The sequence below is a fragment of the Lissotriton helveticus genome, chromosome 10 (genome assembly GCF_964261635.1).
Source record: "Lissotriton helveticus chromosome 10, aLisHel1.1, whole genome shotgun sequence".
NCBI classification, from domain to species: domain Eukaryota; kingdom Metazoa; phylum Chordata; class Amphibia; order Caudata; family Salamandridae; genus Lissotriton; species Lissotriton helveticus.
In genome coordinates, this window is record NC_136071.1 from 362,267,133 (window position 1) to 362,285,891 (window position 18,759).

The window sequence follows — 18,759 nt, forward strand, 5'->3', positions numbered from 1 at the left end:
GCAATACATAAATAAATACATATATATCATCAATAATAATATATACTGTCCCACAACTCACATTCATAATCATCATTCGTACTAATATTCACTCATAATGACATTAATTTGTTCAACGAAACAGGACAACTTCCTACAACATCACACATTAATCAGGATGGTAAGGCTGCCAACTGATGTTGAGATGTAAAGATCTCGTGTATCATCCTAGTGATATGTGGGAACAAAGTCCAGAAACAAGGGAAGAGTAAAACACCTACGCGCGTTTCGGTGTATGGCCCAGGGCAGGGCAACACCTTCATCAGGGCGAAGATAGTTAGACAGTGTGGGTCACACAGACACCTGAAATCACAGGAAAAATGTATCATCAGCATGTAGATTTGTATAGTTATACAGATAATGTGTACATTACTTGAAGCATGGACTGAGTCAGTCCCAGAGGAAAACAGATTCATTTTTTCATGATAAAGAAAGTGCAACAGTCCAAGACCGGAATAGTGTGCACCAAGAAGCTAGTAACAGTTAGAAAAGAGGAGCACCCCCGTGTTCATTTAAATGCTATATGTGCTGTCTGGATAGTTAAGAATACCCAGTTCACAAACATGTAATAGAAGTTAAATAAGCATATAGTGCATACGTCTTATCATGCAGAAAACCCAAAATGATAAAGCTCATAGCATGCTCAGAATATACCTGTAGAAATATTCTCTAGGATTCTTTTAATAAGGTCAGGGGAGACACTCGACAAGATCATAAAACAGGACCTGTAACGGGGATCAACGAATCAAATTTTACCAAGCACTTAACACAGAAGCTGTCCAATCAAAGAGCAAGGAAAGAGAAGGGGTAGTCATACATGGACAGTAACCTACCTGCAATCTACAGAACTGCATCAGAATCGATTTCGAATCAGGTCCAGGGGCCATTCAAGCTACCAAGGACATCATAGAGAGAAAGGTTCATAGCGATATATAGAGAATAAATCAATGAATTTCATCGATGTGGGCAGCAGTTCTGGGGGGTACGAAAAGAAAAAAAGTGGTAGAACAGTGGTAAACAACAAGATAAGGATGTCACATAAATAAGCAGGAGACCACGCCCATTACTAATATGAGCGTCAAAAATAGTCATGGGAGGAAATGGCTTCTCTACATCGTGGGATCGCAGGGGACGTAAACAAATGCTCCAGCCCCCCAGCTGGGTCTCGTCAATTAGCACGGGTCTCAATATAATTACATAACTCGCGTGTCGCCAGATAAGAAACTAGGTGACAACCTCATGCACAAGGGGATTAGGTGACCCAACAAGTTTGCCAAAAATGGGGAGAATACATATGACCCTCTCCCAGCGTGAGTAAATAGGGTTCGCGTGCCATGGGCAATATACTTAACGGTATTCCCGGTCCTTAGGATCTGAAGAAGTCAGTGAAGCCATAAATGCGATAATACGCTTACCCCGTAAAGTATCAACAGTCCATCAAGAAAGGAAATTCCTTCGGCAGTCCAACAAGGTGGGAAAACCCTCCGTCCGTGAAGAGTTCAAAAAGACTCGACATTACCAAATTTTTGTGTATAATATTTGGACCCCCCCTTGAGTCCGATTTTTGCTATCCGTAGATATAGGCAGGTGGCTCCTGTTACAGTCATCCAACTAAACAGCTAAACTAACTTGTCAAGGATCTGTTGTTCAAATTAATCAATAGCTAGCAAAATACTTAATGTAATGAAACAGTGACAACTTTAAACGTTTCTCTTTTGGGGTCTTACCACACAACACAATTACATTGACAGAGGGCTTCATACATTTAACAGTAGAAACAACACAGCAATATAGTACATTACAGTGGGAATTGGTGAAATAATTCACGCAACTATGCACAGAATGAAATAAATTTTTCAGATCATTGCATGCCAGTTCATTAAAATATCATATAAAGCACATCTACAATAGCATCTTAAATGCAATAAATAGAAAATGGAGTCTAAAACATTTAGATTAGCATCTGTTTAGTACTTTGAAAACAGTTATATATAGCCATTTTGCAAATAAATAACATATAATATTAAGAGTAAAATCATACAGCCAGTACTGCACTTTGGGAATGATTATGTGGACTTGTGATGGATGATTTTTAGTTTAATTAACAGATAGTTTGCCTTAAAAAGAGTGATGAAAAATATATCCAGTCTTAAACAGCAAATCTCAAATTGTAGCTCTACACACAACTTACTATTACATGTATAGACGCTTTTCATATAGGTGAGGAATCAGGATATTTTCAATCTAATTTTTGTGTTAGAAATATAATATATAAACATTGATATGAGAGGACTTGAACAACTGGCTTAATAAATTGAAAGGGACACATTTATGAGAAGTGTTGTGACAGAGCATTGATGTGACACTTCTGAGTGCGCCCTCTTTGCGACAGGATGGATGCGTCATATTTACTGTATGACGCATTATGTCACAAAGAATGACAGATACGTCAGTATTGCTGATGTATCTATTGGCGCAAAACTGACGCTTTGATGGAGTTGTGTCGGAAGCACGATGCAACTCCAGCAAAGCAAGGAGAGGGCGATAATTATAGCACTGCATCATCCTAACGCCTGCTATGAGGCAGGTGTAAGGATTTGACGCAATGGCGTCTTAGAAGTGGTGCACTGAAATCTTATAGATTTCAATGCACCACTTTTACGAGGCTCCGATGCGGCGGAATGCCCACCCTGCATACATTATACCTGACGCAGGTAGAATGTAGCGCCGGGGTTTACAAAGTGGGGCATCTGCACAGATGCGTCACTTTGTAAATAGGGTACAACATGCCACATTTTTTACTCCGCTGGTGTGTCACAGAAAGTGACACACTGGCGGAACAAAAGTGTCACAGGGGCTCATAAATAAGCCCCAAAATTGATGGCCTGCATTAACATAACTTATATCAAATTACTGTGAGCTGTATTTTTTAAGGGATGAATGCCACAGTCCTGCACTAGGCTCACCAAGCGTCAATGCTGTGTTCTGCTAGCCCAGTCAATGAGCACAGGGATTTCAATATGTTAACCCATCACGATAGAATCCTCCCGGGAGCACAGATACCACAGTCTAAAGGGAACTCTCCAAATAAAATGACTGCTGTTCCGAAAATGCGTTCTCCAATTAAAGTATTTGAAGAGAAAAGTAACATAAAATGGCGTTTGAAAAGTGAAGCTTTCAGTTGTACCACCAGTGCAACTGGAAGTGTGTTGTATTCAGATCTGCTGTTCTAAGTTCAAAATCTATTTGAAAACGGCGGTCTTCCAACTAGGGGATTGAAGGCCGTTCTGCCTTTAGCCAGTGTTGATGTCCTGTATGGAAGGGTTTCTTTGTGTGCAAATATTCTCCCTCCGTACATGTGTTCTGCTATTTATGTGGCTTAGCACTCTTTTTACATGGTGCCAAGCCTTTAAAAGTAACTGCACTACAATCAAAAATAGTCCAGCCATGCATCATATGTGCGCAGATTTAGCATTAGCTGCTGAAACCATGTAAACAATATTATTAAAAGGAGATAATAGCCATCATCTGGGCGGGCCCCTTTTACAATTTGGAGGTTGGCCTTCCATTGAACTTTCCCTTTTATGCTTTTCACTTTCACCAGAAATTAGTATATTTTAAAAAGAAGATTTCTAACCTTCATATTCCCTACCATACGCTAAAGGTCTCAAAACCGAGTTTTAGGACCGAGCTGCGGATATGGCCTATTACAAGGGAGAGGGCTTCAACAACCACTATTGTCAGAGGCAGAAGAGTTACAATGCTATATTAACCATCCAATCACTGAGGGTAGAATATTGCAAATTAAAAACTGAAAGACAAACACTGGAATGTTCCTCGACTTCAATGGATCTCTCAATATTACAATGTTTTAATAATATCTCATAATTTAATTCTTGATAATCTAATTTCAAGGTATTCACAAGTGGCTATTTTTCACACTCCTACCACTCCCACAATGGGAGATATTGGCATCTTCGGATCTGAGCATGTCGCCACATACTACAACATTTGTAATGAAAGATCATGAATAAACACAAATTAATATGTCATTCCTATAATGGTATCTGGGGCCTTTCAGTGATATAGTTGTGTTTACATTTTTCATTTACGATCCAGTTGCCATCTTCCTCCTTGAATGCACACATTTTTACTACTCTTTCTAGTTAAATCAGTTACCATGGCCCTTTGAGAGAAGAAAATGATCAATTACTTGATGGAGGATGCAGTACTTGTTCTCATGAGATTTAGACAAAATAACTACAGCATCAAGTGCAACCATGGATGACCAAGAATGCCAAGAATGTTAGGTTCTTGTCTTAAGGTCCACAGCATGTCAATTTATGTAACATTTTATTAATAAAACCTACATTATGCAAACATAAATATTTTAACTGCATCCAAGCCAACAGGAAAAAATACTGTTACTTTGCAATGACGATATCTTTGCCTGCAGCTCAGCATAGAAACTGTCACACGGTATTTTCTTAAATAAAACTTGCCAAGAGCATATCTTACAGCGAGGCCTGTATTTTGAGCGATTAAAATAAGGTGTTTGTAATGAAGAAAGTTTATTCTAAATCCTAATTTCAGAATAGTCACATTCACTCATTTTATGTCAAGTTTTACAGCATTCTTAACCCCTGCTATCCTGTAGTAAAGCCACACATGGAGAATGCAGCAGCTCTGCCGTTCTGTCTCACAGTTTCCAGGCTCAAGAATTTCTTTTGAACATCAACTTGCAATGCAAGGCTGTCATTCATTTTCATGCCTGTCTACCATAAAAAAACATAAATTCCAAATAAACAGTGCTTATCATTGCCATTTAATTTTTAAATGACATATCCAGTGTGTTGCAAGTGAATGAACCCACTGCGTAGGAGTTTTGTGCAGGCTTTCTTACTATACTGCTTCTTCCCTCGCCCTAGGTCACCCACCTGGTTGTTTGTGTTACTAAATGTAGGAAAGTGGAATTTTGTTGCTGCTGTCCCACCACTTTTTGCCCCCTTTAGAACTACTAGATGCTGGTTTTTTACTCTGACAGTACACTGAAGCCTGCTAACCAGGCTCCAGTGCCTGTGCTCTTTTCTCAAAACAGACATGCTCATGGCACCCAGGGCGTGGTACCAAGGAGGGTACTAAATAGGGTCCCTAGGCTGCAGCATGAGTTATAACTCCCTAAGGGACCCACACATTTTTTGCAGCCTGCCATTGCAGTATTATAATATATTATATTCAGTAACCCTTCTGAAAACATGACATCACACAGACCAAACATGTGCCATACCCAAATACAGTTTATGTATTTTATATGAGTCCCCCCTGCAGCAGACCTGAGAGCCCCAAGGCAGGGTGCATTATATTACATGTGAGGACATTTCTGCATATGCAGATATGCCCCTGTGCTGTCTAGTTCAATTGCTAGATAGTACAAGTGAACAGGGAAGCCATCTTAAGTATTTGTACTGGGCACTGGGCATTACGAGTTCCCCACCTACATGATGGCTTTACTGAAACCTATGGTTTTTGGCATCAAAACCTTGTCTTAATAAATCTGTACTTGCCAATACTAGATTGATTAAGACATAAACCCAGAGGGCACCTTCAATGTACCCCTGAAACCTAGCGCTATGTAGAGTGCTGGTTTACTGGTAACTTCCAGCCTGCCACCACATACAAGGGTCTGACCCACTACAGGTGAGAGCCCATGCTCTCAGAGGTCAGAAACAATGCCTGCTCTGGCAGGAGGTGTTTACAACTCCTCCAAGAGGATAGCTAGTGATTTAGCTTATCAACGGCCAGGGTCATCAAAGACCCTGCCACCTTGGATATGCAACCCTCTGCTTCCCCCAGGCCTGGGAGATGCCACCCCCTGCCCTAATGCTCATTTGGCACCAGGACATGAGGGAAAATTAGCTAGTCAAGAGGCGTGTGTTCACTTTCAGGCTAGTTATGGCCCTAAGGTAGACTGCCTTAAATGAACACAGGAAGAAGGATTCCACCATCATGCTTTTGGTGGAATTAGGAAATCTTGGAGAGAGTAATGCCCACTCCCCATCAGAAGTGTCCATGTAGTGGTGTGGTGTCCACAGGGGTAATTAGCCCATTGGTTACTACCCCAACTCCCCTTAATTTTTTTATTTTTTTTAATGCGTATTTTATTGATTTTCTTCACAATGCACACAAAGATACAGTTATTGCAATACTTTGGTGACAGTTCGGCATTAACTGTAAGTCCCCCCTTAAACTAGGTTTTATAGTTCGGTCATGTTTCAGCAGTATACATTTATTGCATACAGTTATCCCCGCTCCCACGTCGTTTGTTCATCCCCAACGCCCTTTCTTCATGAACTGACCCCACCCTCCTCCCTCCCCAACCTTCGCCATCGCCACGTAGGGTAATAATAGTCCTATCTTGTAAGCATGCTCAGGAGTCACTGTGTTGCATTCTTCTTGATGTATCTGGTATGTCTCGGGGTCTCTCTTACGCATTGGGGGGCGCTATCTGGACTTTGTGTGCCTCATGGTCCCTCAATGCTTGCACCATTGTCTCCCATGCTGTGGCTGCTTCCAATGCCTTATCGTTGTTTAGCCTGCGCGCTTGCTGGTAGCGTAGCATACTTTCGCTGCTTGCCCATTTTATAAACTCACCCCTCCATCTCCTGCTACCAGGCCCTACTGTTGCCTTCCAATGCTTAGTTATTTCTCGCTTCGCTAATATGAGGCCCATGTCTACAAATGTACTCGTTATCTTGTTTTTGGACGTGTGGGGAAACCAATGTAGTATACTAGTGGCCATTTCAAACGTCAGCTGTCTTTCCGTGATATCATTCAGTGTCACCCCCACCGCCTCCCAGTAAGTTCCCAGCTTTGGGCAAGACCAAAGCATATGAGATAGTTCTACTCCTGTTCGCGCGCACCTAGGATATGCAGCCTCCTCTGCTTTAAAATATTTGCAAATTCTACCTGGTGTTAGGTACGCTCTGTGAAGTATGTAGAAGTGCACCAGCTGGAATCTAGCATTTCTAGTACTCTTCCAGGCTCTGCGCACTATATGCGACCATGCAGCATCAGGGATATCTTTCCCTATATCCGTCTCCCATTTTCCCTTTAGTGTCTCTAGGGGCTCTAGTCCTTTGTGAAGCATTCTGGAATAAAGGCACGTGACTGCTTTAAACGTCCCGGCTGACATCATAGTGTATTGGCAGGCCATGGTCGTTTTGGGTTCTGAGAGCCCCTCTCTCCAGTGAGCCTGCAGCGCCCTCATCAATGCTTCTTGTAATAAATACTCTCCCCTGGGAAGGTCAAATCTATCCCTCAGTGTCTGGAAGGGTAGTAAGGCGCCATCTTCGTAGAGGTCTCCCAATACTTGGAGCCCTGCCTCCTCCCAGGTCTGTAATTGTGACCAGTCTCCGCCATGTGGCAACGCCGTTGCCATACCCAGTGGAATTTCAGGTGCATAGGGGTGCAGGAAGTGTTTTTTCCTCCGTTACTAGATCTTTTGGGTCTATTTATTGTTGCAGCGCTATGTACGACAACATGTGGCGTGGTATTCCCCTGCCTCTTTGCTGTTCTGGACCTCTAAATTCTCGTGAAATTTCTTACGTGAACACTTGTAGCTGTGCAGCTAAGTAATAGATTTCAAAGTCCGGGACTGCCAGCCCTCCCACGGCTTTAGGCCAAACTAGCGTGGCTTGTGCCACCCTTCGCCGACCTGCACCCCAGAGGAAAGCTACCACTAGCGATTTCAGTGACTTAAACACGGAGCTCGGTATCCATATTGGTAGTGTCCTGAAATAATACAGGAGACGTGGCAGCGCTATCATTTTTAACAGGGCTACTCGGCCCGTCACCGACGGTGGGAGGGTGGCCCAGAAGGCCATGCTACTTTTCAAGGCTCGCACGCCCCTACCTATGTTACCCTCCAGTATATCTGCAGTTCTGTGGTATATATGGACCCCCAAGTATTTCAGACACGAGGGTTCCCATCGTATTTCCCATTCCGTGGCGGGCTGGATTTCACCCTGTCTTACCGGGAACAGGCATGTTTTCAACCAATTTACCCGTAGGCCCGAGATGTCGCCGAAGCCCGTGAGCAATGTCCTGGACACCAGCAGCGCCTCGTCAGCGTCCTCTAGGAACAATAGCATGTCATCGGCATATAACAATATATATTGCTGGTCATTTCTGCCCCTCAGGCCTCCATAGCAATTCCCTTCTCGTAATTTCACTGCCAGTGGTTCAACCGCCAGTGCAAATAATAATAGGGATAGCGAGCACCATTGCCTCGTGCCTCGCTTAACTGGGTATTGCTCTGATATCAGCGTGCCCACTCTTACTCTAGCTACAGCCGATGTATATAGCACTTTCGTCCATTGTATAAAGTCCGACCCCAGGCCAAAGCGACCCATTACTCTGTATAAATATCCCCACTCTAGGCTATCGAAGGCCTTCTCTATGTCTACTGATAGTATCATTGGTTGCCACGCCGCGGAATGGTCATCCTCCAGCAGTCGCACCAGCCTCCTGATATTTGTGGAGGTACTTCTTGTCGGTATGAACCCAGCTTGGTCCTCATGGATCAGTGTGGTCATGAAGAGCAAGAGTCCGGTCACTAACACACTACTTAATATTTTATAGTCAGCTGAAGCCTAGGTGCCAGGAGATCAACATATTTCTCATAAAATTCTATGGGTAGGCCATCCACGCCCGGGGTTTTATTACGGGCCATGCTTTTGATGGCTCAGTACGCTATATGCTCCCCCCCCCCTGGAGGACCATGCAGAGATGATGGACTTTCTGAGAGACTTGCCTTTCCCGGTCTTGTCCCGAGCGGAACAGGTAGAGATAGGCGGACCCATCACGCAGCAGGAAATAAAAATAGCCATCCGATCCCTTAACTGGGGCAAGACTCCTGGACAGGACGGACTGCCGGTAGAGTTTTACCAGTCATATTCTGCGACCCTGGTCCCTGTCTTGGAGAACATCTATAAGGAATCATATGAACTTGGTCACTTGCCTAGAACGACGATGCAAGCCTCAGTTATTTCAATCCCCAAACCCGGCCGGTACGCCCTTGACCTCACCAATTACAGGCCCCTCTCAATGCTCTCTATGGAGTATAAAATACTCAGAAAAGCCTTAGCTCTACGGATACGGTCCCACCTTCCGGCCTTGATTCATTCGGACCAGTGCGGATTCCTGCCGGGGAGGAGTACGTCCCAAAACACGAGGAGACTCCATGCCCTTATGGCCGCGACACCGCCGACTCTACCTCGGGCCGGCTGTGTCGCGCTGGACCTCCGGCAAGCTTTCGACTCACTGTCCTGGGGTTTATGTTTGAGGTCTTGAAACGTTTTGGCCTCCCTGACTCCCTGAGACGATGGATCCGGCTGTTGTACACATGCCCGACAGCTCGGGCGCGCACGGGTCGAAACGTCTCCTCTAGTTATAACATATATCGCGGCACTCGACAGGGCTGCCCACTGTCACCCCTGTTGTTTGTCTTGACCCTTGAACCTCTGGCGATCGCCCTCCGGACCGAGATGGCTGAGAAGGGCATCTTCGCCGGTGGCACACCCAATTTGATATCAATTTACGCCGATGATATCCTTCTGTATTTCCGGGATCTGGAGGAGAATCATTCGGCCTTAGCGACCATCTTTACCCGGTTCACAGACGTGTCGGGCCTGGCGATCAACCCGGCGAATTCGGTGGGGTTTTATTTCCAGGAGGGACAACGGCCAACCCACATACTATTTGGCGCCTCCCAAATTCCGATAGCGCAGGATACGTTTAAGTATTTAGGCATACGGGTCTATAGACGACCAGAGGACCAGATCGACTGCAATATTCGGCGGGCAATTGCTGGCCTTCGGAGTAGTGTGCAATTCTGGACTTCTCTGCCGCTGTCCGTCATGGGTAGGATAGCCATCTCTAAAATGGTCATGCTTCCCCGCTTGCTTTATTATTTTGTAAACCTACCGGTTCTCCTCCCACAGACTATTTTTAATACCTTGAATACACTCTTGACCACCCTAATCTGGGGTTCTGGCCGGCGGAGAATAAGCCTAAAAAAACTTCAACTGGGAACCAGGCGGGGAGGCCTGGGTGTGCCAGACTTTCGCGGTTATTATTACGCGAGCCAATAACAATGGCTTTACACCATTGATGCCCGTAACCGACCCTACTGACGAGGGACATCAGGATCCACAAGACCCTGCTGCCCTGTCTTGCGGCCTTCACCAGGTCTCTGACACACAATGAGAGCCTCTGACAGTGCGACCCTGCCGGACAAAACACATATGCACCTTAGCCACACAGCCCGTGTCCATTGAAGCTGATGGTGTCCCTGTGCCCCAGAGACCCCCAAAAGCTGAGGCCCCTCCTAAGATGTCAGCTGCAGTGGTCCCCAAGTCCCTGCTTGCAGCCTCTTTCTTGATGATACTTTCTCTCATGGACTTTTACGTGTAGCGTGGGAGGCTACCACCACTGAAAGCAACTTTGCACCCAAGAGACACCAGGGCAGGTAAAACTGAACTCTTGGTTTGTTCTTGGACCAAGGCCCCTACTTACCTCAAGTCCAGAAGATCTGTCCTGTAAGTTGTTTGCAAGTGACCGTAAGCAGTGAATGTTTCTCCCATAGGATAACATCACCACATTCGAGACTCATGCCTCAAATCTGACAGCTGTCATTTTCCACTGTTTCTACTGTAAAATCTGATACTGTCTAAAATACTTACCAGATTACCAAGTTCTTGGTGTCTAAAATTCTATACAATATATGTTATTTTTCTAAATTGGTCTTGAGGTTCTTCTTGAGTGTGTGTCTTATTTGTTGACTCTGTGTGAACAAAAGATTAACACTACCCTCTGATAACGTTAAACTGCTCCCCCACACTACCAAAAAAGAGAGCATTGGGGATTATTCATTTAAACCCTATAAGCTAATAAGAGTTGTCTGGACTTTTACATAGTGTACCTCTTTGTAGTACACTATATAAACAGCCAGCTTCCTACACTGATCTGATACCAACCATACTTTATGTTTTGCTTGATAAATAAGATAATCCTTTGCCTGTCTAAATAATGGCTTTTATATCCTGTTCATGCAGGAAGTACACCTTACACTGCAGTTCCCAGTGCAACGTTCTCACCTTGGATTGGTTCCTCCCTCAGCCCGAGCACCTGCTCTGACAAGCAGTTTAGCTGTGGCACAGGGGAGTGCTTGCCGTACTACAAGAGATGCAATCTACAGCAAGACTGCCAGGATGGGTCTGATGAAGCTAACTGTGGTAGGTGTTGTCTTATTAATTGATGACAGTATAGGATCCTTAGTTGAACTAAATTTAGATATTTTAAAATTCGGAGATATGGATTGACTGTGCTCTGTACAGCTGGTAAGTTAAAGGTAGGCTTGACCAGTGACAAACTATCTGACTGCTCTGCTCACCTTTTCACATGTAAACCTGATCTGTGATCGACACTCTGACATCTGTATTGGCCTTTCAGATGCAAACCTTATCTATGATGGAGCCCTCAACAGCTCTGCCATTCTTTCAGATGGACCCCTGATGTGTGACAGTGTGTGCCAACTTTGTTTGCCTTTTAAATTGAAGCCTGATCTGTGACAGAGTCCCAGGCCTTTCAGAAACAAGCCTGATCTGTGACTAAATTTTCTGATTTCCCTGTGTGCCTTTCAGATACAACTTGTCCAGTCACAGACTGTTTGAAAGCTGGTGGGCCTTTCAAGGTGCTCTATAGGTCCATCTGGCAAAAGTGTGACAACGTTTTCTGCTAATTAACTGTGTCTCCCTTCTTCAGTGGACTGTATCCTGTCAGCCTGGACCTCTTGGAGTACATGTAGCCAATCCTGTGGGCTAGGGGTGATATTCCGGCGAAGGGACGTGTTACGAGAGCGACTACCTGGAGGACAATGTGAAGGAGCAGAATTTGACAGCCGTACTTGTTTTATTCAGGCCTGTCCAGGTAAACTAGCACTGTCTCAGATCGGAAAAGCAAACAGTGGCAATGAAGTGTATAGGAGTCTATCAAGAGTACCTGGCCAACAAGCTAACAAAATGGTGCCCTTTACTGGTTATTTATAAAAAATGAGGCACAGAAGTTCCCAATGCCACAGGGCCCTAGTGCAACTGCATCTTCTGCATCTTCTGCATCATTGATAGCTATGCGCCAGAAAGCCTAGAAGAGGCAGCAAGAGAGACTGATGGGAGAGTAGATATTAATCCATGGCTGGAACACGTTTGTCAGTTTGTTTTTCGAGTGGCTTGGAAAATAAATATTGAAAATCATTGGGGAACCTGAGTGCGCAGCTTTGTCCATGGACTTCTGGTGTAATTTGTTTCATGATACCGTCTCCATGAGCTGCGGCACCCATATATATATATATATATATATATATATATATATATATATATATATATATATATATATATATATATATATATATATATATATGTATATACACACACACACCTTGCATGCATCCTCATGCTGCACACAGCAAAGGCCATGCATTGCAGGGGTTGATTGGCTGAGGGAGTTTGGGCGCACATCCGGCTGCCAACCCTACACTGCGCACAGCTGAATGTCATGCGTGGCATAGTGTTGGCATGGTCAAGCATGCCATTAATATCTTACTTTACATTAAAAAACCTCAGAAATTCACTGAAGATAAGGAAGGTTAAAGCGACATTATAGTAAGGTGAAAATGTCAGTTAAAACGTAACATTTTCAACAACAAAAAACACTGATATTAAACAATTACAGTTAACTCAAAGTAACTATGACTTGCCCCCTCCACATGCTCTGCTTATGACCTCGTATTTTGCAGCACTCATAACATGTTCTATGACATCATTAATAACATCGCTGTTGACAATTGAAATTGCATCCTTGATAACATTACTGTGCAATGTCGAGTGCGTAAGTTACTTAGATTTCATTTCATTCAAATACATTCAAACAATTTTTGGGTCATTGCCTCCACTGTCGCATAAGAATAAAATGTAATATTTTTAGTTTCTTGCCATCTGGGAACGTTGGCATCACATTTTGTCATTCCCTAGATTAGTACTCAGTTCTTAGTCCATATTCAAGCCTGTTGGACTCTTAGGGGCATATCTACAAGCCCTATTGCAACAGGAACATCACTTTATTGGACGTTGCTGTGGCGATACAGGTATCATCTTATTTACAAGGCACTGTTAAGCATTTAATGTGGCTTAACGCTGGCTTGTAAATAAGGCATCCTTTTATGCTATATTTAGCATGAAAGAGGTAGGCAATGGGTGTTGCGGTGGGCGTTCCGCTGCAACACCCATTGATTTTTACGCTGACCCATAGTTGCAAGGGTGGCGTAAGTATGGGGTAGCGCCAAAATTAAGACCAGGGAAAACCTGGTCTCATCCTGGCAAAACAAGGAGACATTTTTAATTTCTCCTATTTTTGCTGATTCCATGTGTGCTGCGTTTTGCAGCACACATAAAAACAGCGAACTGCCATGCATGATTGTTTATATGCAGGAAGGTGTCCCTTTCTGCACATAAACAATCATTTAAAAAAAAAAGAAAAAGACATGTTGCAACTCCTACGTGTGCTGCACAAAGGAACACTCATAGAAGTAACAATTCACCATTTAAGATTGTTTATGTGCAGGAAGGGACCCCTTCCTGCACATAAACAATCATTCCCACAACGCAGACACCCTTGCACTATGGGACAAGGCTGCCTGTGTTGGCGCTAGGCAGCTGAAATTAGCGCCAGTGCAGGGGGAAAAACAAGGCTCACCGTATTGTTGTAAATACGGTGCAGCCATGCGTTTCAAAAATGGCTAATGCCGCGCTCTGTCACTTTTCTTGTAAATATACCCCTTGGTTCACAATTGGTTAACATACCTTGATTTGTGGCGTCTAAAGGCTAACTTTCTCTTTCCTCCTGGCACATTCACCTGAACTCTGTCAATGGCAACAAATCTTAACAAATTAACATTACTATCATGTTTCACCTGAAGTGGCAAGATTATATTTTTATCTTAGACAGTGGAGGCTACGACCCAGAAATGCCTTGGATTGTATCTGATCACGATACTTTAAATTGAGTGTGTGAATTTATAATCCGAATAGAAACAGCCCACTTAGAGACGTTTTTATTTGTAGAAAAACAATATTGATGAAATGATGGTATCAATTTCATACTGAATATAGTGGATTTAATTAATCAAATATTTGGTAGTGTTTACTGTGGACATCAGACTGGAGTATTCCACTCAAGTAGTAATGATATGTCATTTATCTTATGAATTATTTGTCTACAGTTCTGGTACCTCTGCACAAGAACCCACACTGCAAACGGCCCCTTTACCTTTGCCCTTCTCTTTTCCTTTGCCCCTCTTAGGCGATCATATCGAAATCTGAGATTCCTGCACTGAATTTAACTTGCTTAACTTGATTAAACCTTCCGAAGACCAAGTAGACTTGTTAACCAATGCCAAACATTATTAGCAAATGAACAGTTTATTGGACCCCTTGTGTCTGTGCCCCCCATCTGGCAGATTAGAAGGCAATTCAATATACTAAGCGTAACCTAACATGTTAGGAGTCTGACAAATGTAGTACAGGTTCATGAAAAGCACCAGATATTAGCAAACACATGGTTAACTTTGCATGAAATCTGATCTTCCTCAAATGGGCTTAACTTGCTAAAAGCCTATTAAATATCATACTGATTCTTTAACCAGTGCCAAAGTTGCCAGTAAAATAAACAAACACTTTTTTGACCCACTAATTCAACTCTACTCCTTCATGGATTTGCATAACCTTCAGAATAGTTAGCTAAACACGATAAGGGCCTGCCAAATTTCAAGCATGTTTGTGTTAAGGCACCAAAGTTATTAACATATCAAATATTTTGACCCTCCCCCTTTAATTGTGCCCCTCCTAGATTGATCTTCATAGAGCTTGACAAACCAACAGAAAACTAAACATGCAAAAGGTTTGTCAAATTATATGCAGATTTGCGAATTAGTATTGCAGTTATTAGGAAATGAACACTTTTTCAACACTCTCCCCTATAACTCTGTCCCTCTTTGATGAATCAGCATACATGTGAAAATTGTAAGGGTTAAAATGCTAAATCTCTGCCATATTTTGAATGAATATGTCAACCATCACTAAAGTTATAATGTATCTAAAAACCTCTGAGATATATATATATATATATACAGCTTGACTGGATCTCCAAGAAGAGGATGCTTAAAAGGGGAACCATTAAAGAGAAAGAGCACGAGCACTGTAAAAAGTAAAAGGAATGGCACATTATAAGGGGTGCTGTATAAATTGGGCAATCTGAATAAAACAGTATGACTAGCAGGCTGAATCTTAATTATGAGATCTTCTCTGTATTTATTAGTTAACGGAGCCTGGACCCCCTGGAGTGAGTGGTCCACTTGTGATGTAGAATGCAGTGGAGGGGTGAGGAGCCGGAGCCGCAGCTGTGAAGACCCCCCTCCTAAGAATGGTGGGAAACCTTGCTCTGGAGATGCCATTGAGGCAGAGGTGTGCAACCTACAGCCCTGTGGAGACTCCAGAGGTGAGAAGTATACGGTGTTTTGATATTGAGATAACGAGGATTAGAGACATGTGGGAGTTTCCAAAGAGTAAGCAATGTGAAGGCACCATACAAGAATCAAGAGAAGGATCAGAGGGAATTTACCATGGCTGAATGTAAAGGTGGGAACTATAGGTATATATTGTATAAATGTATGAAGTAGAGCTTTGAACTGTAATGTGCTGCACTGCATGCATGTTACTAACAACAAGAAAAACTGGGGGTCTATGTGGGAGCTTCAGGTGCTCTCGAATGCTACAAACTCCTTCATAAGTGAGTTGGCGCTAGCAGATCTAAATAAGTCTTAATGCCTAAGTGTGTGACAGGACTAAACTAAACAATGGACATTCTTAGATTGTTGGTAGGACCCATACAGAGAATTACTGGATTCCCATCAAAATGAAATGTAGATCAAATGTTCTCATTTGGTCATCCAAAATGGGATGGTATGTCCCTTGATCAACGGGACTCGTCCATTGCCCACACTCAATTGGGTCGCACCCTCAATCGTTGTAGTGACCATGAGAAAAAGATTGTGATGGGATCATGTGCAGTGCAGAAACTATAATGGTGGTGAGTTAAAAAAGGGTAAAGGATCAAAATAGAAAACTTTAATGGAAATTGTCCTTTCCCTCATTAAAACCAAGAACGGTGCAAAGGACGCAGTCTAACCAAATAACTGCGTATACTGGGCCGACATGTTTCAGCCAGTAGGACCAAAATTCCACAGCTTTCTTCAGGGCCAAAGTTCTAAACGTTTGCTACTGCAAAAAGTGAATCATGAATCAATTAGTAAAGGATATAAATAAATTATCCAGTTTCGTGGTCCTCTGTATCAACTGGTGTGTGTTACATCTAAAAAGAAAGAAAACAAAAACATATATAAAATAAGTAGGTCCTCATTGAAGAGAGAATCATGTCAGTGGCTCCTCACAAGTAAGCCCATATATTATCTTAGCGTTACTCACCCGAATTGTACAGGGAGTGTACCTCACCACTCCTGGAACCCAGCTCAGGATGAAAGAGGCCCCGCTCTGTGAAGGCAAAGGAAGGGGTAATGAAAGGAACGGTAGATACTGTTAATCTGCCCCTCCTTTCAAACTTGGGTGTAACCCCTCCACTAGTCAAGCCCCCCAGAGGTCCTATCGAGTCTTAAAGGAAGGAAACAAATCACCTGCCCTCACAGGTACCCAGTCACCCAGGTATCTTAATTTCTAGATCGTGTCTTAAAACGTCTATGTATCAATAATGAATAAGGACCCGGATTAGCTAGAGGAAATGAATCTCTCTTAATCTAATAGCCCACAATACATACAGTAACATCTAAAAGAGAATGAGCAAAAAAACCTTCTATGATGTCACTGACCTGTCCGTCGTTGCCTCGTCACAGGACCCAAGCTCGGGGGGAGGCACTCTAGGCACAGCAGTAGGCTTTTAAAGAGAGGAAAAGAGCACAAAGGGGGCAGAGTACCCTGCTCACAGTCATACCAAAATACCTGTGTTTATTTTATCTATTTGGTTACTCCTTATTGCGGCCAGCCAAACTATCAAAAAAACGCTGTGGAAACAAGCGTGTAAGACAATTTTAGACTGTTATTGATCGTCAACAAAAACCGAGAGTCAGCGCGTAATCTCGCGAGAGGTCACGATGGACTACAAAGTGACTTCACCGTCCCCTCGGCAGTAGTTTAACGCAGGCCGCTCCTCCCAGGGTTATCAGAGTATTTTGTTTGTCAAAGCAACAGGATATAAACCAAACCGTGGGGTCTACGGGCCTCTGTATTGGCAACCAAATTATGTGTTAAAAAATCGCGTAATCACGCAAGGCTGTCAACAAAAACAAGACTGAAACGTAGCAATTTTTTAGATAACTGTAGGACATTTTCCTAAAATATGAAAGGCATTATTTGCCTATGTAGGACAATATTTTATATGAAGAATGACTTTCAGAGGAATGACTAATATGGCAAAGAGCAACTGATAAAATCAAGGTACCCCCAATTTGAAAGTCATAAATATGACTATTACCTGATTGCACTAGAAGAGTGATCAGCACAGATGAGAGTACCTCAATATAAGCTGTAGATGCCGGTGCCTTCAACAGTGGATGGCAAAGTGGAGTGTACACCTGTGTTACATTAAGATGCATCCAAATTATGCATGGGCAGTGTGGATAATGTTTAGAAAAGTACGAGAGCAAAAAGAAATCGAGATAATTCCTAACAGGCAAACATCACCCAATGCTACATACATTAGTTTCTAAAACTGGTGTCTCCAAAGAGTAGCTTGTGAGCTACCAGTAGCTCTCAGCTGCCTGTAAGTAGCTCTCCTGTGTTCAGCCCAGCCTACGACTATTGACGCTTTTGCATGGTTGAATTATTATATGCATACAAAAATTAAAAAGCATGTTTTCAAGATGCAAATGTGTGTAATTGAACAACTCATAAGCTGATGTCTGTAAAACAATTATGAATTTCCAAAATGTGTTTAAAACTAATAGTTACATTGAAAAGATGTATTGCTCATATTTATACTTTGGTGCCTGGATGATTGCAGCTATGGTTTGTTCGTACGGCCCATGTAATATTTCAGTTCAAATTGCCAAATCCTTTTTGACATTACTGTTGTACACTGTGCCTAATTCACCACTGTGATCACTTCTGATACTCTTGGATGGGGTGTTGACATTTACATCACTAGTATTAATGGCTCTGGATGATTTTCATTGAACATAATTAGCTCCTGTGACAGAAAACGTCGAAGAGCCCCGTTCTAAAAAATATAGAGCCTGCAGATGTATCCCTTGGTTTCAGAATGATTTATTAGATTAATAACAAAACAGTCATGAAATGGAGAGATTCTAGCTAAATTCTAGGTTAAAAATAGATAAATTAGCATGTAAAAACACTACATAAAAGGCACAACTAATGTAAGGGACTCACTGATGAAGCATGCAGTCCTACCCTGAAACTCTTACAGATATAAAAAGAACTAACTAGTTTCAGAAAACCCATTTTGCCTTTTGGATTAATTTCATAAGATTTTTGTGATGTGTTAAGGCACATTTTTGCAGATGATTTAAGCCGCAAAGGC

The 18,759-nt window shown here is 42.7% G+C and overlaps 1 protein-coding gene across 1 annotated transcript in view; it reads left to right on the forward strand.

The window, feature by feature from the left end:
* The window catches only part of LOC144784018 (SCO-spondin-like), a 1,726,865-nt gene that overhangs the window by 741,970 nt on the left and 966,136 nt on the right, over positions 1–18,759 (forward strand). The window contains exons 58-60 of the mRNA XM_078662721.1: positions 11,154–11,333; positions 11,863–12,027; positions 15,469–15,648. Of these exons, the coding sequence (XP_078518847.1) occupies positions 11,154–11,333; positions 11,863–12,027; positions 15,469–15,648 (525 nt within the window). The remainder of the gene's footprint in view (positions 1–11,153; positions 11,334–11,862; positions 12,028–15,468; positions 15,649–18,759) is intronic.